The following is a 25,475-nucleotide window of genomic DNA, read 5'->3' as shown; positions in this document are numbered from 1 at the left end:
GATGCACGTGAATCGAAGAGGGCTTTGGCTGAATGCACGTTGTGATGACGCCACATGATGCGTCCTGGCCCAAATCTGCAGAAAATCTGTGGGAATTTTGAAAAATTGCAAGCTCCTCCAAATATTGTGGAGTTTGTTTGATTTTGTATTCATTTATGTAATCGCAAAATTACAATATCCTAGAGGGACTGATGAATGGATAAAAATGCATGTTTTATATTAATTGCTGTGGTATAAGCTAGCTAATGTTATGTCAACAATTGTAGCTAAATAAAACCAACTAGCAAGGCAATGTTGTTTGCAAGCTAAATAATGTTAGTGATTTATAATGTTAAGAATGTTATAGTGGTGATGTCTTATGGCCAAGTTGGTGACTAGATGAACAAATCGTCCATAACACAGCAGTGAGGCAGGAAAAATAAATTTAGAATTAAAATGTGGAAATAAAAGGAACAAGAAGTATTTCCTGTAACTAAACCCAGCCTATACCCTGGCTAAAAACAATAATACTAATAGAGATACCTTATAAACAACTTCATTAATTTTGTAGACACATATTTGACGTATGAAAAGTTATTTTACATTTTTTTCTAGATATATTTCCCACTTTCTTTCCAGCAATTTGGGGACCAACTCTAGAGTGGGATGTTCAAAAAGCAAATATAAAGGTGATAGTCAGGTGTCCACAAGATGCCATTTTCTCCATATTGGAAACATAGACAAGATGTAATCCATATCTCGATTGGACCATTGAATTGCACTTATATATAGTTGTGTTTTGTGGTTTCAGTGTGTTTTAATAAGAAAAAACAACATACACACAAGGGACCTAGCTTCTAATTAATTTAATAAGGTCTTTGTTCCAAAAAAATAATTCAATGCTTCTAATCCCTGAAATTCACTGTACTTGTTTTCTTTTCTTCCCCACAACTTAATTTAAGGTCTTAATAGCCTGCATGATGAAATCCATTTGGGAATGCTAGGAGAAGGCTAGGCTAGTCAATTATCCAATTGACTCTCACCAATGGGGAGCTTTTCACACTATGTAGAGAAACGCAGATGAAACACAGCTCCAGAACTGAGCTAAATTAAAGTAATGGTTCAGTGAAAAAATCTAATTTTACACAATGTTCCCCTTACTGCAAATATAGTTGAGCAGTCAAGGTGTGTTACATGTCCTAAGTTTCTTTTTAGGTTCTGTACTGGAGCTCGGAGGACAATGTAGCTAACAAGTAATGAAAGTCTCAATAAATAGAAGTCTTGGCTGATTGACTTCATTTGGGGTAATGAGGAAAGGAGTACATTTACATTTTCACCAGACTATATCTTTAAGAAAAGCTCAAGTAAAAAAAGAATGGTTTGGCAATGAGGGCTTAACAGATGTTAGCTTGAAGGCTGCTTAATATATAATAATAAAACCTCAAATCTTTCAAGAAATTTCAGTCAAAAAAATGTCTTACACCGTTCAGACCAACCTTTTTCTGAGTTCACTTTGGTGTATAATCTTTGCTTAACTACTGTCATGTATTAACTGCATGTAGATACACAAACATAGTGTAAATTAAGTACACACCATATAAATCTGCTGTTATCTTTGCCTAATCTTTCATAACAAATTATGATAACATGATGCTTAAATTTTTCAAATTTTCATAAAGCTTTAGTATGAAGAATACTAATTATACACCAATTATGCCAGAATTGTATCAATTGTAATAATCCAGACCGCTATTTATATATGTATTATCATTTAAACACAAGTTCTGTTGCAATAAAGGAGCTAATAAACTATCTATCTGAAACTCAGTACAATGTTAGACTTTAAACACCCATTCAGCTGAAAGGTGTTACGAGGTAAGAGGAAATTTTCAAAAATAAGGGAATAAATGTCTGCGAAAGAGAGTTCATTTGTTTTTGCTGAGAGTGCGTTGTTTCTCAGCATGTTCGACTATCTTCTCCTCCACATAAAGCCCTTTGCGCTTCCGAACGGCATTCACGTACTTCAGTGCCTGATTGGCTGAATCTGCCTTTTCTCCAAAGTGGAGATATTCTTCTTCAGTAGTGGGCACCCAGAACGGATCGCTGAAGATGACCTGAGGAACACACAAAACATACTGAGAATATTTCTTGGATAAAACACCTGAAAATATAGGACAGTGGATGTGCATTATTTACAACGTTATACAACAGGCATTATCAGATACCAAAATTGCATTTGGATTTTTTTAAATTTCCCATCGTGGATTAATAAAGTAAATCCATCCATCTATGAAATTCAGTACATCACTGTTGAACTCTTGATTCTGATTGGTCAGAAGGTTTACATTAATATGTGCTCATTCTAATATGTTATCGTTTCTAGAGTAACAGCTCATTCACAGAAACTTATATGTTGGATAGTCAACATAAATGAGTTAAAAAACATGTCTGGTTATCTATATGGTGAAGTTTTCTGTGAAGAGATGTTTATTCAGCATTTTTTTGGAAGAGACTCCAGTGTCAGTGTCAAGCTGGAATGACAAGAAAGTCTTCAAAATGACGGGCTTTGCATTTTCTCTCGAACGTGAAGAGCTGAATGAGAGGCTGGTGAGGGAATGACTGTTTATAGCTGCAGTAACAAGTAATAACACAACTAACTTGTTTAGTGAACGTTCCACAATGTTAAATGAGTAAAAAGTATGATGTGTGATTCTGTAATTAAATTTTTATAAAATGTAATCACTGGCAAATTGCTGTGGTGAGAGGAATAACACAATTCAATGCATGCTGTAATTAGGAAATAATTAAATTTGGGGTTGATTAATTCCCTACAATAGCATACTCCATTGGGTCATATTCCTTATTGTTTATTTTATCACCTGACTATTTTCAGCCAAATAAGGTAAGGTAAGAGGAGAAACAGTTATTAATCCTTCATGGAGAAATTAAGGTAAATTAAAACAGCTTGACAGTAAGAATATAATGTGTGAGAAAATAGATAAATAAATACACACCAATTAGCCTTATCATTAAAAACACCTGCCAAATATTGTGTAGGTCCCCCTTGTGCTGCCAAAACAGCTTTGAGGCACAGACTCCACAAGACCTCTGAAGATGTGCTGTGCTATGTGGCACAAAGTCGTTAGCAGCAGATCCTTTAAGTTCTGCAAGTTGTGAGGTGGGGCCTCCGTGGATCGGACTTGTTTGTCCAGCACATCCGACAGACGCTCAATCTGGAGGCCAAGTCAATACCTTGAACTCTTTGTCATGCTCCGCAAACCATTCTAGAACAATTTTTTGAAGTGTGGAAGGACGCATTATCCTGGTGAAAGAAGCCACTGCCATTAAGGAATACTGTTGCCATGAAGAGGTGTACTTGGTCTGTATCAATGTTTAGGAAGGTGGTAGGTGTCAAAGTAACATCCACATGAATGCCAGGACCCAAGGTTTCCCAGCAGAACATTACCCAGAGCATCACACTTCCTCCGCCAGCTTGCCTTCTTCCCATAGTGCATAATGGTTCCATCTCTTCCCCAGGTAAGCAATGCACACACACAAGGCCGTCCACATGATGTAAAAGAAAATATGATTCCATGTGGGTCTGCAGCTATGCAGCCCTATATGCATTAAAGTTAATCTCATTAACTTTTTCAGCAATTTATGCTACAGTAGCTCTTCTTCGGATCGGACCAGACGGGCTAGTCATCGCTCCCCATGCGCATCAGTCAGCCTTGTGTGCCCACGACCCTGTTGCCGGACCACTTTTGGTAGGTACTAGCCACTGCATCATCGTTAACACCCCACAAGACCTGCTTTTCTGGAGACGCACTAACCCAGTCAGTTGTCTAGCCGTCACAATTTGTCAAAGTCAATCAGATCCTTACACTTGCCCATTTTCCCTGCTTCCAAAACATCAACATCAAAAACTGACTGTTCACTTGCTGCCTAATACATCCCACTCCTTGACAGGGGTTTTTAATGTTATGACTGATTGGTGTATGTATTGCAGTAAATAGATTTCAGAAATTGTGCAAAAATACTAAAGTACAGGCGCAGTATCTCAGAGAACTGTCCTTGTGCAAAAATACAAATGAGTGACAGCTGCATTAAATATAGTGAAGGACAGTAATGTCACCAAGACGAGTATAGATTTAATCAGCAACAATTGGGCATGATGTTGTTAATTGGTTAAGACTATATATTGCAATATTATATTATCACAGTTCCAAGTGATTCTTTTGGGTAATAGTTTTATATATATTTATAAACTATTATAACTATATAATTGTATAACTATATATATATATATATATATATATATATATATATATATATATATATATATATATATATATATATATATATATAAAACTATTTCTATCAATACATGCCCAAGAATAATGGTTGGTGCAAATGGGGATTATTATTTTACAGTTGTGAACTGAGTGCCTGAGAATCTTAAATCTCTAACAAACTTGTTTTAGCAGAAGTGAAATTACACTCCAGGAAACTAATCAAAAGTATTAACTTGGAAACCATTAAAAAAAACAATAATAATAAAAAAAATAATAATACAAAAAAACAGAACATTGCCAATAAACTCAGCCAGCCTGAGATGAAATTGTAACTACTTACAGTTCAACAAAAAATAATGGCGTAGAAAGCCAAAATAAATGAAAGGCTATTTTGTCCTAAATAAACATGTGGAGAAGGAAAGAAAGAAAGAAGGAAAGAAACTCTTTAGTACACTTAATATAGTTTTTGCATTCAGTTAATTGACATCAGTGTAATGCTGGATTGATGCTCCAGGCTCTAAATGTCCCATTGCAATAACCACACAGAGACACCACTGAACATCACTCGTGCTGCTATAAATCAACACCTAGAATAATGTATCGTCAGTTATCTATTTACATTAAAATATATGAAAACATAACATTTGTTCAATAAAATATTCTGTAAAAACAACTGTAATTATTCTTATTCTTCTCTGATAATCCTTATATCATATGAATAATCATTTGTTGTTTTATAAATTCAAATAATTTTTTGTTGTGCTGTTATTAGAACAAAGTACAAATGCGGTTATTTTTTATTACAATTTTTTAAAGAAGTTTTAAAAACTTTATTGTCTATAATGTTATACAACACTGTTACGCTATAACACAGTCCTAATGTACGTGTCTGATTTATTATTCAGTTTAAGTCTCTCTACTGTCTCTATTGTCAAGAAAGGCAGTCTGACAGAATGCTCATTATGGAGAGCACTGCATGTGTGTGTGTGCAGACACACACACACACACACACACACACACACACACACACACAGAAAGAAAGACACAGCCAGTAGCAGGTGCCATGGGTATGACGCAATGGTTGCAGCTACACACACGTACACACACAGGGAGACAGAGACAGAAACAGAGGGAGAGAGAGAGAGAGAGAGAGAGAGAGAGAGAGAGAGAGAGAGAGAGAGAGAGAGAGAGAGAGAGAGAGAGTGAGAGACAATGACTTCATGCTCTGAAAATAGACAGGAGGTACGATTACTGTACAAGTCCGGCAGAGGCCCTGATAAACACACACACAGCCCTGGGAGCTCTTTTACTGCAGCACAGATGGCATCAACGGCCCCATTTACGCCCTCAACCAGCATCTGCCACCCAGCCTCTCTGGAGAACAGTGAGGATGAGAAGGACATTTGTTTGTGTGTGTGTGTGTGTGTGTATGTGTGTGTGTGTTTGCGGTGAATATCCCCGAATTAAGTGAATGGTTTCCAGTCCTGTCCCTCTTTTTCTTTCTCTATTAGTCTCTGTCTTTATATGTCTCTATCATTCCCTAAGATTCCATTCACTTAATACTAATTCATTCCTATTTAATGTAACTCAATCCATTCCACTCTATTTCATCCTCTTCTTAATCAGTGGATACATTTTATTACATTCTGACTCTCCTACTCCATTCCATCCTCCACTGTATCTCATATCTTTCCTTTCCCATTCTGTTGTTCTCCATTTCATCCTACCATCCCATGACATTCGTTTTAACTCATTCCACTCCATTTCTTTCCACACTCCCCCATTCCATTCTACTCCATTTCAGTTAATTCCATTCCACCCCTGTCCAAGTTATATATTTCATTCAAGTTTATTCTATTCCATTCATTGTATTCTATTATTCCAGTCTATTCTATTCCAATTTATTCTATTCTACTACATTATTCCAACATGTATACTCAAATACACTGGAACCTGTGTGTATTCCACTGCACACCATTCCATTGCGTTCTTTTCCATTTCACTCTCAGTCTAATCAACATTCATCTTAACAAATACTTTTAAATTATTTTTTGTCTTTTATTTTAGTATTAATATGTATTTTAGTACATATTTTAGTAATTTGGTTAGTTAGTTTATGTTTAAACAAACAAACAAAAAAGAGTGATTTTACTCAATTAGAAATGAACCGTTTTAGGCTTTAGACAAAGTTTTAACTTTTTAAATGGAATAAGAGAATTTCTTTAGAAATACACACGGAAATAAAGCTTTACTCCTTTTCCTCTTTGATGTGCTTTGGTTAAGTGAAAGTTCTGCAGTGGCTAAAACACTACACTACAACTACAAGACGGAACAGCTCTATTGTTAAGTGGTTGAACGTAATAATGTTACTCTAATATGCTTTGTTACAAGACTATATTTAATATACTGCATACACTTCATGAAAGTAAATGAATTTCAGTGACTTTGGTATTCAGGTATGCTAACTCCAGGTAGCTACTTCTACATAAGCCTAACAAGACATACATTACAAAAGGCAGGTTTTTCCTCTGGGATAAAAAATTTAATTACAAAAAAAAAAAAACTGGGTGAAGCATTAGCACACATACACATATCATAGGGGTTTCCTCTTGCTTTGCCTATTCTGTGCATCTGATCATATATTTTTGTAGATTCACCTTTTCAAAAGGAAATATTTCACATAAGTCCAATCAACTGATTCTGACATTTCTGTATCAATTTTATTTGTTGAGGAAAATATGATTACATTTGGGCACGTACTAGTGTACTAAAGAGTCATCTATGCTCTCATTATGCCTGTTCATCTCCTAATAATTACAGAATAGTGGTGAGGATGGATAATGAATGGGAGTCAAACCAAACATAAGATTTAATGAACCCTCAGACTATGACTGTGTGTGTGTGTGAGAGAGACAAACAGGGCTTACACTGAGTGACACCAATTGTGTTTCATGACCACATAACAGTCTAGTGTCAGCATGCAGCTACACTAACAGCATCTATCTCTCTCTCTCTCTCTCTCTCTCTCTCTCTCTCTCTCACACACACACACACACACACATACACACACACACACACACACCCAGCCCTGATGCCGTGTACATAATTAGATTAGGTGACCTGAACTGCTCAAGCTATGCCAATGGCCAGCAGGTCGATGTGTCTCTGTGTGTGTGTGTGTGTGTGTGTGTGTGTGTGTGTGTCTCTTCCTCACGCCAGGGGCAGAAGACACTTGGCAGATAGACTGAGACTGTGGCATATGTGCCTAATGGTCTCGCAACACAGCAGGATGAGCCACACAGAGACACACACACACCCTGATTATGACACCTGTCTCTGCTAATGTCAACCCCTGCCATTTGACTACACACACACACACACACACACACCTGACTGAGGCTGTGTCTAAAACCTCTCTGTGACATGACAGCAGCAAGAGTTAATCACTTCCATACATACTATGAGAGAAGATGTGAAATCATTCTATCAGCAGCTAAGCGTGTGGCATCCTGGCAAGCAGTGAGACAATTTTTACAAATAATATTTGTTATGCAGCTATTCCCCAATTCGATATTTGACAACACCACTGAATCTGCTATGATACAGTCCAGTTTAATTTACCAGATTTTGATCCATATGTGACCAAGTTCGTTCAGAATCTTCTTAAAATATGTTTTTACACACCAGTTGTCTGTATTTTTTTTGCACTAATAATAGATTTATAATCAATTATCATCACACATCCATACATCCATTTTCCATACCGCTTATCACAATCGCGAGAGGTCCTGGAGCCTATCCCAGGGAACTCGAGGGACAAGACGGGGGACATCCTAGACGGGGTGTAAACCCCGCACACACCCATTCACACACTATGGACAAGTTGTAAATGCCAATCAGCCTACAACACGTCTTTGGACTGGGGGAGGAAACTGGAGTACCCGGAGGAAACCCCCGAAACACAGGGAAGCATGCAAGCTCCGTGCACAGAGGGCGGAGATGGGATTCGATGCCACAACCCTGGAGGTACGAGGCGATCGAGGTTGAGAGAGCACGCGAGAGAGAAAGAGAGATAGAGAATAGGTGAAAAGAAGAATGAAGAGGTACAGCGGGTTTGACTTTATAAGACTCTTGTTGGCTATAACTCACACACACACATGCTCTTTCCAGCCACAGGTCACCCAGGTTGAATGGCTTCACCAGTTCCACGCCCGTGCACACACACACACACACACACACACACACACACAGAGCGTCCCCCCCAAACCCTTGTATCAATAATTCTCCCACATTTCCCATCTCACACAGATGTTCTCGATAAGCTGTACAGATGTGAGGTTGATGACTGTTTATGACAAATATTTTCTCAATAGCAACCCTTTCATCTAAATGAAGTTTACACACACGATTACCGATGAAGAGTCATAATTACCATAAATGCTGCAATTTGGATAAACAAAGCACATGCCAACATTGGAATATTCTGATATACAGTGTGTCCCAGGAGCTAGTGTGGTTTCTCAACGAAACCAAAAAATTATTAACTGTGTGTGTCTGTGTGTGCGTGTATGTGCACACACGTGGGTACAGAAAATCAGCTTTAAAGCCAAAACAAAACTCTTCCAAGATTCAGCGTTCCTGATGTGATGTGACGCAGGAATCCTAGAGAACTAGATTTGCCAGTAAACAAATGGCATGTGCATTATGCATTAGGAGTGAGGTATATGCTAAATCTAAAAAATGTTTTTAAATAAAATAAAATAAAAACACACTGAGAACAGGTGAGCATGATTAAAAAAAATTATCCAAGTAGAATAAAATGTTTATAGTAGTGTTTTGACATTGCATTTGTTAGTAAATGTCATGTGGGTTTTCTAGGAATAGAACTATATTGTGTGTGTGTGTGTGTGTGTGTGTGTGTGTGTGTGTGGAGATAAGAATTCAGGGAAGACCTCTAAATCAGTAAATCAGTTATTTGTGGAAATTGCACAATTCAACAGTTAGCTGGACAACCTGATGGAAACAAAGAAAGTATGACAGCAGCAGTTTAACTCTAAGAGGAGAACACACACACAGACACACACACACAGAGACAGCAGCCTCAGATCACACTCTCGAATCACAAAGGCCACATTTAAGAAACACAATGTACAGTAAGCTGGGGAGTTAAATACAGAATTAAATAAGCATTCCACTTGTGTGTGTGTGTGTGTGTGTGTGTGTGTGTGTTTATGGAGATTCCATAAGAAGCAGCGGCAATAAGGATGAGTTATATAGCATCTGTATATTATTTACATATATTACTATATGATATGACCTTCTATGCAATTTATTCTCCCTTCTTTCCCATTTCCCCTTTTCACTCATCATTATCCGTTTATATTTCCTTCCCTTCATTCATTTATTAACTCTCTTTTCCTACCTTTGGCTTTCATCCATCCATCCATCCATCCATCATTCCTTTCTATCACTGCTTATTTTATTAATTCATTTATTTTTATGATAGTTTATTTTAATATCATTGTTCTTCCTTTCTTTCTTCTGTTATACTTCATTTTTGTTTATTTATCTATTATCATTCCTTATTTTAATAATCGTTTCATTTCCTTCCTTCCCTCCCTTTTCAGTTCCCTATGTCCTCCCAGTGTCCTTCTCTCTCACCTCCCAGTGAGTGAACACCAGCTGAGGGCTTGCCAGGCCGCTTGCCCTCTTGCGGATCTCATCAGCGAATCCGAAGCTCTCGGCCACCGGCAGTACGGCTCTGATGATGAACACGTCTGATCCCTCTTTCATCTCCTCGTTGAGGATACGACCTTCACGTTTGGAGAGGACGCCATACACACGCCCTATCCAAACAAACACACACACACACACACACACACACACAAACATAAGTCTTTAATAATGAGTCATTAATGTCATCACTTACAGAAAGCTGATAATATGACATAGGGCAGATACGTGCACACACACACACACACACACACACACACACACACACACACACACACACATATACACACACACACAGTGTGGGATTCATCTGCGTATTCTCTTCTGGACAACCTCCTCCTTTTATAAACACGCACACACCCTGTAGCTCATCACACACACACTTCAGCTGAACAAGAATAGGTGGAAGTGAGGGGAAGAGCTGAACGCTGTGTGTTTTACAAAGCAGCCCAGGAGACCGGAGTGTGTTAACAGAGCGCAGCTCGTACAATAATAGCTGCTGACAGACAGTAGAGAGAGGCGGCTGACCGCTGACCTCTTCATCCCGGGCCTGAGAGATCACTCAGACATCACTTAACACCCTTCACACCATAGTCCTGCGGATCAGGACATGACGGACACACGAGTGACTAAACGAGTGGCCTGGAAACCAGCACACACGAAACACATGAAGCAACCAATACAAGTGTAATCACTCTGTATCTGCGCAGAGGACACACACCACTGAGAACATCTACGCCTGGATGGACAGAGCGTGCTTATTTTATGAAATGAGAAAATTTCCTGCCGGAGGGAAATGCAGATGACATCCGTTCACTGATATCCCCTTGTGAGTTTCAAGCATGAAATACATGATTTATGTCAACACAAGAAATGCGTGGATTAATATTTATTTAATGGGCGAACACCGCGTTTTGTATTTTGCATTCTCCTTCTTGACCTTCATCTTAAAAAAACCTAACACATTTATTCAAACTATCGTATATATATATATATATATATATATATATATATATATATATATATATATACATACATACATACATACATATACACACACACACACACACACACACACACACACACACACATACATACAGACACGTGTTAAATCCCATGTTGTTTTTTATTTAGTTCTGTCCTGAATAAGACAACTGTGGGACTCGTACACAACCATTACAAAAGGTGCAAACATTCATTGATGCTCAAGAAGGTTACATTAAGAGCCAGGGGGATGTAAACTTTTGAACAGGATGGTCGGTGTAAATTGTTAGTATTTTGTCTTCTGGGAGACATAAATATCTTATTTAGCTTTTGAAGGGCAGAACTAAATGGATCTTTAAACAAAATAATAATTTACACTGACCATCCCCCCTGGCTCTTAATGTATCGTTATGGCTGATTAGGGTATATACTTAACAGTAATCAGATATTTTTAGGGATGCAACTGAAACATTTTGAGCAAGAATGGTCAAAAAATTGAACTTTTTTTTTTTTGGCCAAAAGACAAAAAGTAGGAAGATTTTGACCCAAAAAGATTAAATAGGCCTTCAACAAAGTGTAGTCTAACGCCTTACAAAAAGTATTTTTTTTTTATAATAATATAATATAAATAATTGTTAATGGTGATGATAATTAGAAAGTGATTAATAAAGCTGTTTCCTTTTTTTTTTGTTTAGACCTGTGTTCACCTGATCTTTCCTGTGCCAGTCACTTGATAAAATAAATAAAATAATAAATAAATAAATAAACCTGAGCAGCATCAACAGTGAGTATCTAGCCCATGTGGACATTAGGCAGGCGATTTAGAAAAGGATTATATTGAAAATGCACTGTAATGTTTTTGTTACTGTTTATTGCACATTACTGCAGAATCATCTAAATATCCACCATCCAGCCGAGTTGTAGCAATTGCCGCAGCAGCACTTGACTGCACAGCTGGTGGTATTATTACGTCTCCCCTACTCTCCTTAATCCTGAAATGGTGGAAATGCAATTTTCCTGTCTTTTCTTTGGGCCATCGTTTCTGGATGATTACTTCATTTATCGTTACATTTTAAAATGGAAAATGGCAAGCAGGGAGAAAAAAAAAATCAATATCACACAAGCCTAGCCAGAGCTGTACCATTAGATAGCTAACTATAGTTTTGATGCAGAAACATTGACAAAACTGAGCAAAATGTAGAAGCATGAACAGTGAATCTGTTATATAACTCTACTAACAGTACAACACTGCATCACCCTAGACTTAACCACGAATGAAAATGAAGGCACTAGTGACACTCCAATAACACCTTCACACCAGTGAGGTATAGGTGCAATGCTAAAGCTCTGACAAAAACACAGATAATAGCCTAAAACTTTGTTGCCTTTAAAGGACTAACTATCCATATATACAACTGAGAGCATGTGAGAAAATGTGAATGGATTTGATTAATCAGCCCCGTGTTAAAACAGGGATTGAGTCATGTATATTGCACACACATTTTCAAAGAGGCATTGTGGGTTTTTTTTTAATTATTAATTCATCTCATTTAATTATTATTAGTGTTACCTTTCACACACAGGGTTAAAATTACTCTAAGGGTAGAGGTCCTCTTAGGACAGAATCCCTTAACAGCTCCCTTTTCAGTCAGCAGACAAACCCTGTCTTTGTTCATGGACCTGGTGCTGTGACATCATCTCATCTGAACATGGCTGACCCACAGCAGCTTCCAATTATGGAGCAGGGAGCACTGCTTCCTGTTTGTATGTGACATGCGATTTCCTCTCTGAAGACCTGGCTAAGTAATGTGGGTTTGGAAACATTTTACAAACACGTTTGATTAACTACCATGAGAGGACGGATGAAATAAAGCAGGCCGGGGTGGGGGTGGGGGTGGGGGGTTAATATAAATAAAACTGGTGCGGTTATGAATATTGCTATACAAGGGCACATCAAAATAACTACAATTTATGGTTGAGTTCTGACAGAAAATAAGTTTTATCTTGTGGTAAAGTGACTGTTTTTTTTACCAGGTTTTTCTTTGTCATCTACCTATTACACGTTTACCTGGGCACCTGATTAATTAAAGGTTTTATGTGTTTAAAAGAGCAAAAAATGATACAATACATAAATAATAAAAACAGGTGCAAACTTAATAACGCCCAAAAAATTTACCCAGATGACAAAAATAACACGACTGCTTTGCATTTGCTCCTAAAAATAAAAATAATTAAAAACAAACATACAAAAAAACAAACAAAAAAAGTCTAAAAGTCACTTCGAATAGCAACTGAAAGGCAGGTATTAAGGTTCCATTTGAAGGTTCCCAAAAGTCTATTTGAAAAAATAATCAAAACTGTTATTTTAATAGTTTTCTTAAAATTATGTCCAATAATGAGCTTTTGACTTAATAATGGTATTAATAATGGTATGGTTTGTTATTAGATACTGGCTGCATGTTCATGCTAGGGCTGCAACAAAAAGGATTTTTTTTATATATATATATATGTATAATGATAAAATAAAAAAATCTGTTATAAAAACATTATAATTGGATATCTGACTAATCTAACAGCCATACCCTTTTCCAATAACCATAACCAATTTAAATTACATAAGAAATTTGACAATTAATAATGAAACCTGACATCCGAAGATTTAAATGGATGGTGTTTACCTTTTTTTTATCCAAACTGTAATAAATTAGTAGTCTTCCCGAAGACATTGCCTTACTATTAATATTTAAAATAAATAAATAAATAAAATAAAACATAACTGGCCCCATTAAACTATGAAAGTGCTATGCTAACATAGCATTGGACGTGACTCCTCTGGGTATGAGATCATATAAAAATATCAAGCCCTGTCCATGACATAGTAATATAAGGCTAACATTAACTGTTGTCTATTATACATTCTTTACACTTTTGATGTATTTGTTGCTATGAAAGGCATCTATGCTTTGTGTATCATATTTATTTATTTAGTTATTTTTTGTGAAACGCTCCAAGAGTTTTAACATTTCAAGTAATTTCTTCTTTGATTGTGCTCTCCTTGCCACTTAAAATATTTTTTTATGTCCGATATGCAGTTTCTTATAGGGACATTTTTATCCACGTGTCAGAAATGAAAATTATTGTGCAAAGAGAAACAGCACCCAGCTGTTGTAAAGACTATTTAGTAAAAGCATTCAATTATTTTCATTTTTCTTTTCCAAAACCAAAAGAGCACAGCTTTGAAGGGTCGCAAATATGTGTTCAAGTTTACCCTGACGGATCTTTCCCCCATGTTTAGTTTAGTTTATCATTTTTGCCTTGTTGTAATCAATGCCCTCAATAAGGGGGGGTGGGGGGTGTGTGTGTGTGTGTGTAAATGACATACATGTTAATATTTGTGATAAATCTGATTTTTTAAAAAGTATGATGCAAATAATGACAGAATCAACAACTTTCTGTAGTGTATTAACTTCCTACTTGCCTATGCATGCTTACCATATATTTTTTTGCTGTTGGATAAGTAAATAATGATCCATATTTACCAAAATATAGTACTGTGCAAAAGTTTTAGGCACAGGCAAAAAAATGCCGTAGAGCAAACATGACTTCAAAATAACGAAAATAAGTGTTTCTACATTTAAAAATAAATACCGTAAAGAGCAGTAAACAGTAAAACAGTAAAGGTAAACAGCAGTAAATAAAAAAAAGTCAATATTTGGTGCGACAAAAAAATAAAATAAAAATAGTAGTCTCCGGGACAATTAGTGCAGTTTGATAAGGAAATGACCTATAAGTTTTATTGAGCATCTTGCAGAACCAGTCACAGTTCTTCTGGAGACTTTGACTGTTGCACTTACTTCTTACTTTTGCAGCAAAATCCAGCAGCCTTCATTATGTTTTTTGTCTGAAAAGTGTCTCTTATGTAATATGCTGCTTTCTTTATTGACATACAAACATTTTTATTTAACATTTAATTTCGTGCTGGAAACGTAATATTTGGAAATCTAACTTATTTCTTGTACTGACTTGATAATGCAGAAGTCAGAAAATAAAAATCTATAACAAGGTTTGTACTCAAAAATAAAAAATAGGGTGCCTTTTGCACAGTACTATATTACATATTATTGAATTTTCAGAGGTAACATAGCTTTTGTCTAGTTCAAAGACATTCGATGTTGGTCGGCATACTGTTCATGGTGTTCATCTGCTGCACATTTCATTCTACTGAAGTTCTGTTTAACTAACTATGTATTCTTATTTATTTAGTCTGGTTAATTAGAACTGTTGTGCTTTTTTTGTGTGTGTAACTAGGATCCTGGACTAGGACCAATCAAAGTAAAACTGTCATTTATGAAAAGTTACTTTCCTCAACTACAAATGTACCAAGAGAAAGCATGCTCCAAACACGAGAATGAAACTCCCTGCTTATTGACATTTCACCTCTCTTGACCATGAATACACTGTGGAAGTTGCATTGCTGCAATGTATTTCTCACGCACAGCAAACATGAGATCAAAAGCACATGTGCTGGGACACAATAGTGTTACACCATTCCAACAAATGCATGATGTTACACGATGAAAAAACAGTATGTGCAATGCTTCTCAAGGTCAACTGTTTAGCTATGCTTGTGGTGAAAGCCAGCGTTTTTTATGTGGTTGGTGGCGATTAAGAAAAATCACAACATTGACAGTCTGGACATGTGATATTCCATCCATAACAATGTGACTTAATTTGACTTGAAGTGTAACGTTTTCATGTCATTCAACTGGAGCTGAAGTTTTGCTAATTTACACTTGTAGTTACTGCAAATACAAGGCTGTATATGTCTACTTATTGCAACTGAATAGATTTCGTCATTTTGTCTAATTCCTTTCAGACTCTGTTGTCCTATTCACTGTTTTGCACATTAGAGCTCCGGTATGGTTTTGTGTGTTGCATAGTGAATCAAACTGTATATGTTTATACACAAAACCTAAAGGAAAAATCCACCCTGTAACACATTTAATATGTTTATATTTAACTATTTGTGATGTGTTTAGTGAGTCTGGTGCTAATTTGTTTGTAATTTGATTGCTCCCATTAGAGGTTTTGGCTGTGTGCTGTACTGATGTAATAGGGGGACACTACTAGTGAAGTTACAATGATACGAATAGTGCTTAATAGGTGAAAAAACTGTCACTGATCTCAAGCATAATGGATAACAGCCAGGTTTTGCTGTTAGCGGATAAATAGAAAAGAGCAAGAGTTTCTTTTCTCGCTCAACAGAATGTTTGTGCAGAATGTACAGATGGAGGTGAGAGAGCTGGACAGACTAAAGGACTAAATCACTGCTGCATCATGCTCTTTAGACAGAGATGAAGCTTATTTAGAGCGTGATGAAGGGCTTATTCCCACTAGCAGTACTATAAGTGGGTTGTTGAATGGCATTGTGGATAATGTTCAAAACTGTTAACCAAAGGGAAAATAAACCAACATGTTCAACAATAATAAGACCAAAAAGCCAGGTCAGTATATCATTATAAAATAAATATAGGATGTCATTGAAGACCACATGTTAATTGTTAAATTATGATATGCAAGTCATTTATTTTTTTAAAAGGAAGTAGAGGGTTCTGCTTACCTAAGACATCAGCTGTGGCCATGATCTCACAGGTGTACATGGCAGCCATGAGGCGCTGTGGTTTAGCCTGGAAGGCGTACCTGCACGCTTCTTTCATGGAAGCAATGAGCTGACCTGAAAACGGCCCATAGCAGTCTGCCATGTCTCGATGCCTGTTCTGTGCCTCGTTGTCTTCTCCAATATCACGTTCATTATTATTTGCCTCCAAACTCTGTTGAGAAAAAGAGTCCTCCTGTGAGTCCTTCTGCACTGTCTGAGATGGGATTTTCATATCCCATCTCTCCATGGAGAAGCAGACGCCCATCAGTGGCTCCTCACACATGGGGCCTGAAAGTGTAGCCAGCTGGAACCCACTACCGATGCTGTTATCGAAATCTCGCAGTGTGGCGCCTTCGCCTTTCTCCTTCTCTAAATTGAGAAACTGCCACACCGATGGCCTTTGGTATCCCTCAACACTGTTCAGAAGAATGTTGGGGCCGTAGCGACGCGGTCCAAAAGCCCAGATATGCTCCACTGCATTCCTCCACTTGTGGCCCTGAAGGTGTTTTTCTAATTCAACTTTTAAATCATGGATTTCCTCCAGAGTTTTGGAACTAATCTCTAAAATTTTGCCCTCTCGTGCCAGCAGGTTGAAGTGCTCCATGGTTCGAATGAGCTCTGCATTCTTCTCCAGCAGCCTGGTCACATCCTCAGGTAGAGGAATGGCCCGAACTCCGATTGTGGCCATTTTGTTGGGGGTGGTGAGGGTCACCAGGCCGCTTGAATCGATCTGAACCCCTTCAGGGAGTTTGGTTTGTTCCTCTTTGGTTTGACGGATCACTGCAACCTTCTGCTGGCGTCCAAGATCCTCGTTCACCATGTCCACTTTGGGTGGGCGGATCACAGTCTCACGGAATGGGATGATGGGAGCAGAGGCACTGATCTCAATTTTGGCAAACCTGTGTAGAAAATCATAAATGGATAACCATGTTACTAAAAAAGTGAATAAGAAAATGAAACTTTGCACTCTAGTATCTTCAGCTTCCTTGGTTTGGGTTTAGTGTTGTTTGTAATCCAAATATTCAGCTATATCTGATTTATTAAAAAAATTATTTTAGTCTTGTCTGAAAAAATCTTGAAAGTAGGTCCCACTTTCAATTCAATTTAAGAGGAAGAATTCATTTATTTCACTTAATGTGTTACTATTCTCTCTAAATCTTTATTTCTTTTCCAGCATATTCCTGTTGATATCCCCAAATCATATTTAGGTATTTTCTACCAATATAGTATATGGGACAAGAACCTATTCCAAATTTGTAAAGCCTTTTTTTTGAAGTGGTCAAGAGCAGTAGGGGCTCCAAATCTATCTTCCAATAACTTTCCCTCTCTCACTAGCTGAACAATAAAGATATACAATGGATAGGAAATTCTTTTGACCAGCTGGGTACACAGTATGACTACAATTAAGTTTTTGATATTGTATTTGATTTGTTCTTTCAGAACAAACATAATTTTCCCAATAAACTTAAATCACCACATCTAGAAACATTAGTTTCTTTTAATCCATCAACTAGAGATGTAATTTTATTTAGGTGTTATTTACACATTTCTCTCACTTGTCTTGTGCTCTCTTAGCCTACGTTAAGGCTGGGTCCTCATATGTCTAATGTCAAATGAGTCAGCTTTAACCCAACTAGACAGGTTTTTAAAAAATGTACTTTAGTAGGCATGTAGACTGTAATAAACACAATTAATATGTAATTTAAAAAAAAAAAAATTACATAAAAGAAAATTTTGAGGGCATGCAGAATTAGCAACAAAAGATCTCAAAATAATAATGAAGTCATTACTCAGTAAACTGGAACTGGAGAACTAGAGAAGCTAAAATATGAGAAAAGGCTATTTCTGGCCAACTGGACTGGCTAAGCTCTGTCTCTACCATGTGCACTGGTGGTGTATGAAAAGCTAATTTACAACAGGCTCTCAGGCTGAAAACATTCAAACAGCCAGTCATCTCTAACGCTCTCTGGGTAAACACAAACACCCGATGGCTGCTACAATAAATAATTCTGCTAACCAATGGCAACATCAAAAGGGACAACATGGATGTAATATGTACGCAAGTGCCATAATCTTAAATAGATTACGCAATACGGTCACAGATAAATCTATGCATTACCTGAAGGGTTAAGGTTCTATCAAGATCATGTGGCTTGTTTCTAAACAATTACGTTCAGTTATGGCCAAAGTTCATTCATTCATCTTAATTAAACGCATGAGGGTCATGGTGGATCTGGAGCACTGGGCGTGAGCACCCTGGATTTACACACTCATTCACACCTAGGGTCAATTTAGTGTAGCCATTCCACCTAATGACGTGTTTGGGAGATGAGAGAAAACTGTAGAACCAGGAGGTAACCCACACAGACACAGAGAACTCTACAGTGAAACTCTACACTGACAGTAACCCAAGCTCAGGTCTGAACAGGAGTACCTGTTGGATTAATGCCAAAAAGAGGGGTCAGTGTCTTGTATTGATCGTAATACATATGAAATATATATTGTAATGCTGAAAAAAGAACAGGAAGAACTACTAAATGTGTGCAGCAGAAGGGTAATAAAAGTATGAAGAATTGCTAGTTTTTGTAAATTTGAATCTAAAGATGAAGCTGGTGGTGTTACATTTCCTCCATCTCTTATTTGCACTTCCAATAGTACCTACACAGCTGCCCATCAGGATGATCCCGAAGCCTGAGAATGTCTTTTGGTCTTCCATTTTTACAACAGCGTTGCTATAAATTCTACAGCAACGACCTGGGTCAGTGGGACAGAATGTGGCAAAGTAGTGAACAGAACATGAGTGTTATGTCATGAACAGTTGGCCAGACTGATTACTAATTGGTCAACTGGAGCAGAAGGCTGTCTGCGACTGCAGTTTTTCCTGGAAACATCCCATAATCCAGTTAGACGTAGACAGTCATTGAGCAGGTTGGGGAGCTGATAATCCTGCAGAGACTGTATACTCGAAACTTCCAGTCAGTGAAGAGGAGAAGGAAGCGCACTGAGTCGGCTGACAGCTCTCGGCATTAGTATTTCACACAGTAGCTTTTTTCTGCAGCACTCTCACCATCTCTCTTTCTCTCTCTCTCTTCGTCTGCCTGTCTTCCCATCTCATTATTATTATTATTATTATTTTTATCAACTCAACCAATTTATTTCCATCTTTCTCCTTCTTATTAATGGTTATCATAGCACAGTCTTTCTAGTACCCACTTTTAATATTTTTTCTCCATTTCATAGTATTTCTTTCTTGGTCTCTCTGTGTTCTTGATTGTGTGCATCATTCATAGCCATCAAAATTGTCCTAGTAACTGTAAAATACAGACTAAACATAGGCAATCTAAGCACCTCATATTGTCACCTTGTTTTAAAAAAGGAATCTTCTTAGAAGATGTAAACTATTTAAAGGGCCAAAGTTTTAAAGGAGACCAAAGTTTTATCTTGGTACTAGATTCAGTCCTACATCCTGTATGCTCAAAAGAAGGATCAGTCGACCAGCCGTTTAAAAAAACTGCATTCTGGGAATAATTAGGCAATGTTAAACCATTTCCGAGGCACAGACACAAATGAAGTAAACGGATGTAAAAGGGACAATTATTCAAAACATAATACCATATGCATTAAGGAAGCTATGTTAGTGCAGAACATAAGGCAGGGTCATGGTGGATTGTAAGTGATATTCCGGGAACACTGGAGGCAAGTTGGGAATACACCCTGAACTGGCCACCAATACATCACAAGGCAATGTGCACACACAATTTACAAATTTCTTCAGACCTAGGGAAATTTTTCTTAACAAATCCACTTACTGGCACATTTTTGGGAGGTGGGACGAAACCAGAGAACACAGAGGAAACCTTCATTGGTACAGCTTAGGATTGCATCCAAGACTCAGGAGCTATAAGGAGTCTATTCTACCCACTGCACCACTGTGTTGCCTTTATACTGACAACAGATTATCCATGTCTTTTCCAAGATATTTTTCATACTTGTAATTACTTTTTAAATTTAAAAGCAAATGAATGCACTTAAATTCTATAGTTCTCCAAAACATCATATTGATAGGAACTGATAGGAACATGTCCTTGACTGAGATTTACTATACACATAAATATAAAAGCTGCCATTATTTTCCTTTAACTGATAACAAGGAAGACAATTTTAAAAAATCAGACCACCCAGACATCTGTTCTAATGAAGCACAACAATAGATAACCACAGGGTCAGACTTGCGGCAGTTGACCCAATTTGCCCAGGACTGCTGGGGATCATGGGGATATGATGTCATCATCCTGTGACTGGTGGAGTGTAGTGACCTCGTTTTTAGTGGCTGTGAGCCAGGCGACATGACCTGCTCCCACACAGAAGACTATCAGGGTTATTTTTAAAACCTGATAACGCACACTGGAGAACGTAATGTTTATGGACAAGTGCTCTTAGCAGGCAGACCTTTAACCCTTGACCTCTGGAACCTGCTGACCCTGGTGGTGACCTGGATTGGGAGGCATCTCAAAGCTCAACAATACCCTAGGGCAATACCTAGAAAAGTGGAAATGAATTTAACAAATTTAAAATAGTTTTTAACAACATAAAAATAAAAATCACAAGAAAGAAGTCTACTCAGACACTAATTAGTATTTACATACCAACAAGTCTACATGAAATTGTAGACTTCCTATTAAATCTACTTATTTCAGAAGAACAATCATCTGAGACTTCAAATTTACATTTTGGTAACCCATAAGCTCATTGAAAACCGTGTATGTGGCTATATTAGACTTGGTAAGCATTACTCATGATGAATCAGGGCACACTCTTTATAGCAGGCACGCCCTTGATCTTATACTGACATTTTGAATAGATTTAAAAAGCACAGTTACCCTTCCCAAGTGTACAATAGTCTCTAAACACTGTCTCATTTCATATTAACTGTGTCAAAATATACACATCACTTCACTGCTGCATTAACTGGACAATCACATCGACTACCCAGCTTGACTGAAAATCTCCTAGATTTGTTGACTTTGATTGGTTTGCCCTCTGAACCTAGACAACTCTATCATGTGACTGAATGAAAATCAATCTTGCTCCATGGTGTAACAGCTATACTTGCATTTTAAAACTGCACATCAAACAACTGTTAAACATATCCTCTCTTAGCATTACCTATGTGCCCAAATCTTATCATACATCCCCCTTTATCCGAAAGATTTTAGACAAGATTGAGCTCAAACTTTCATAGGAATCACTTATAAATTTTCTTTTGCCTCAATGGGCTGTTAACACTTTGATCTTATCACTTTGCAAGTGGAGAACTATGCACATTTTTAATGCAGTTATGCGCATTTTTGCCATCCTTTATATAACATAAAAGGGTAGCATTGTGAACAGTGTTGTGTAAAAGAGCAGGTCACTGCCCAATTGTCAGTTCATAGAGGCCGATCCAGCCTCTATGCTCTATTTTCTGATGCTGGAGGCTGGAGATGAACATAGTAGAAAATCCTTCTAGATGCTGCTGTAGACATAGCATCCTCCATCCATCAGTAACCTATAAGGAGCTTCCAAGCTGCATGCTCAGTTTCAGAATTAACAATTTCAGCTGAGATAATGAATTTTTAGAAAATATGTATATATAATTTCAGCTGAGACGTTAGCTCATCTGTACAAAATGCCCCTTTGCTTTAACTATGGAACAGATGACTAGTCAACTACTCTTTTGGATTACTTGCTGTCTTGTAAACATTAAGAAGTTGGCAACCCCTAAAGTACACATAAATTAAATCTTTCAAGCAAAGTTTAGGCCTCATCACAGCATTAGTTAAAGTAGTAAATGACATACCATGATCTTCTGATCAGAGTTATGTCTCCTTACTTGTAATATATGATCTCAGTGCAGATTTTGATACCACAGATCACAATATTCTGCTAGATAGCCTAGAATATTTTGTTGCTCTTAAGCTCCTCATTGGCTCAGTCTTACTCTTACTTGATTAACAGCTAGCAGTTTGTAAATGTTAATAGTGACCTCTTTATCCACCAAAAATAATAACCTTGGTATTCCACAAAGCTCTGTTCTAGGGTCATTATTTTTTTTCCTATTGCACATGCTACCTCTGAGTACAAGTATTTGTAAAACATGACATTAACTCCCACTGCAATGTAGAGGATGAGCAGCTCTATGTTTTAGCCAAACCAGATGCCTACAGATTTCTCAATTTTATTAAATTGGTGTCTAAGACTTTAGACACTGGATGTTGAGTAACTTACTCCTACTTAATTCTGACAAGACAGAAGCTCCTAGGGCCATGCAGAGGATCTAAATTACAGTCATCCTGATAATATGAAAATAATTGACCTGCCAATCAAAAATCAGTCAGTATTTTCAATGGCCATGATATAAATCCCAATAAATAAAACTTTGAGACATTTTTGGTAATTAAGAAATATATTCAAATATTACTAACAGACTCAGATTTTTAGGATGTAATATATTCATTTTAGTCTTGGTTAGACTTTGAGAGTGCTAAATAGGTAAACTCTAAACATGTTCAGCACTCTTTTGCAAATCTGCTCAAGAGAAGCGTGGCACACAGGGTGGGGGAAGAGTCAGGGCCAATGGTGCAGTTTGATTTTTATGCCTCACTATCTGTAAGAATCACCATGGGAATAGGAGGAGACCAGGAGTGATGAGCTGAAGAGGAGCAGCCACACAGGAACGGTAATTAGATGAAAATGTAGGCACTTTGGAGATACCAAGTCGATTTTTTTGAGGCCATGAACTTGTGGAGTCAAAACTAAGGGGCTAACCTCTGCCTCAACGACAAGAGCAGAGCTTAATGCTAACATGTGTCTAATCAAAGTGGGTGTAAATGGCAGCATGGACAGGACGCTGCTAGTCAAAATGTCAGGGGATGAGGGCAAGAAGGAAAAGAAGTGGAAAGAGAGGGGAAAGAAAAAAGAGAGGGGGGAGAGATGTCTGCTAATGAGATGTCTACTGCTAGAGCTGTCCTTTTCAGACAGGAGCTTGAGGTGGATGTTTGCATTCACCTACTCTGGCATGTTCTTTCTCTGGATAACAAGCTTAGTATGTAACAAAAATAATTTGAACATCATGGGTATGTGTAGAATCCTGGCTGTGGACCGCAGCATTCAAATTTAAGTTTGCAGTACTAGCATTAATAAAAACTATATATTTTTTAAGAACAGTAGCTTAAATCTAACACAAATATAAATAAGCCAGTGTATTAAATGAGAATACATATTATTTAAATGGGCTGACCTTTATAAAATGTGAGATCAGTTTCTGGATGAACAATAATACTATGTATAATTGATTATCAGACTTCATAATCCTAATCCAAGGATGGCTAATTTTTCGTAAACATTTCTTCTATTCTCATGTTCAGGAACACCTTTTGTGAATGATGCTCATTCACACATGAACACTAACAAACAGGGATTTGTTGATCCAGAAGAAAATCTGCAGGAGACCTAACATGCTTTAACAATTCATGCACTGAAATGCATTTCTGATGTACATTATTAAAATTTCAGTAGGACCTTCAGAAAGTAGAAATATTGTTTGTCTTTATCAGATGCATAATTGTATCAGATGCATATTGCTTTTATCAAATGCATAAGACAAATGGTGCACATGTATACTCATTAGATATCTCATTCTAATGAATAAATGCGTGTTTAGTCCTTAAGATTGAAATAAAGAGTTTAAAAGTCAGAAACCGCAGACCTTCAATGCTAATTATGTGTGGTGTAACATTCAGCTTGGCGTTTTAAATAATCTTGATTTAAATGTAGAAGATCATAGGAAAATAGACTGAAACATATTATATAATAAATAGAACAGGCTGGTTTGAATATTTTAGAAACAGCTGCTTTCCTGCAATTTCCACAAACAACAGTCTCTAGAGTTTACACAGAGTGGTGCAACAAACAAAAAACATCCAAACAGAGTCAGTTCTATGGGTGGAAACACCTTTTTGATGAGAGAGGTCAGAGGGGAATGGCCAGACTAGTTCGAGCTGACAGGAAAGCTATGGTATCTCAAATAACCACTCTTTACACCAGTGGTGAGCAGGAAAGCATCTCAGAAAGTTCTGAAATGTTTAGAAATGTTGCGGTAGATGGGTTACAACAGCATATGACCATACTGGGTTCCACTCTTGTCAGCTAAGAGAGGGCACAAACTCAAAAAACCGGACACTTGAAGATTGGAAATATATCGACTGGTCTGCTGCAACATGATGATGGTAGGGTGAGAATTTAGCATTAGCATTATGAATTCATGGAGCAACCCTGCCTTGTGTCAACAGTTCAGGTGGTGATGCAATGATGTTGGGAATGTTTTCCTTGCACATTAATACCAATCGATATAATCACCAATCACCTGTATGCCAAAGACAATAAAGTTTATGGTCACAATTTATCCAACTTATAATGGTTACTTCCAACATGATAATGTGCCATGTCACAAAGCACAAGTCATCTGAAACTGACTCCATGAACAGGACATTGATTTCAGTGTACTTCAGTGGCCTCCCCAGTCACCAGATCTGTACATCGAGCAGAGCAGAAATTCAATAGAGCACCTTTGGGATGTGGCAGAATGGGAGATTCGCAGCTTGAATGTACAAGCTGACAAATCTGCAGCAATTATGTGAGGTAATCATGTCAACCTGGACTGGAATCTTAAAGGAACATTCCCAACACCTTGTGGAACATATGCCACAGAAGGAGTGAGGCTGCTCAGGGGGTTGATTTTTGCTTCCAAATTTCCCATTTCAGAGAACTGCATTGATATTAAGCAT

The 25,475-nt window shown here is 37.4% G+C and overlaps 1 protein-coding gene across 4 annotated transcripts in view; it reads right to left on the bottom strand.

The window, feature by feature from the left end:
- Positions 1–830: 830 nt before the first annotated feature.
- Positions 831–25,475, bottom strand: part of efl1 (elongation factor like GTPase 1) — a 149,875-nt gene continuing 125,230 nt past the window's right edge. For all 4 annotated transcript variants that reach the window (XM_017478430.1, XM_017478431.3, XM_017478429.1 and 1 more), the window contains exons 18-20: positions 16,612–17,549; positions 9,936–10,120; positions 831–2,093 (exon numbers count right to left, since the gene is read on the bottom strand). In XM_017478430.1, coding sequence (XP_017333919.1) covers positions 1,905–2,093; positions 9,936–10,120; positions 16,612–17,549 — 1,312 coding nt within the window. In that variant the 3' untranslated portion in view covers positions 831–1,904. The remainder of the gene's footprint in view (positions 2,094–9,935; positions 10,121–16,611; positions 17,550–25,475) is intronic.

The sequence above is a fragment of the Ictalurus punctatus genome, chromosome 10, assembly GCF_001660625.3.
Source record: "Ictalurus punctatus breed USDA103 chromosome 10, Coco_2.0, whole genome shotgun sequence".
NCBI classification, from domain to species: Eukaryota; Metazoa; Chordata; class Actinopteri; order Siluriformes; family Ictaluridae; genus Ictalurus; species Ictalurus punctatus.
Note: the sequence above shows the minus strand (reverse complement) of the source record. Positions and strands in the feature narration are given on the sequence as shown.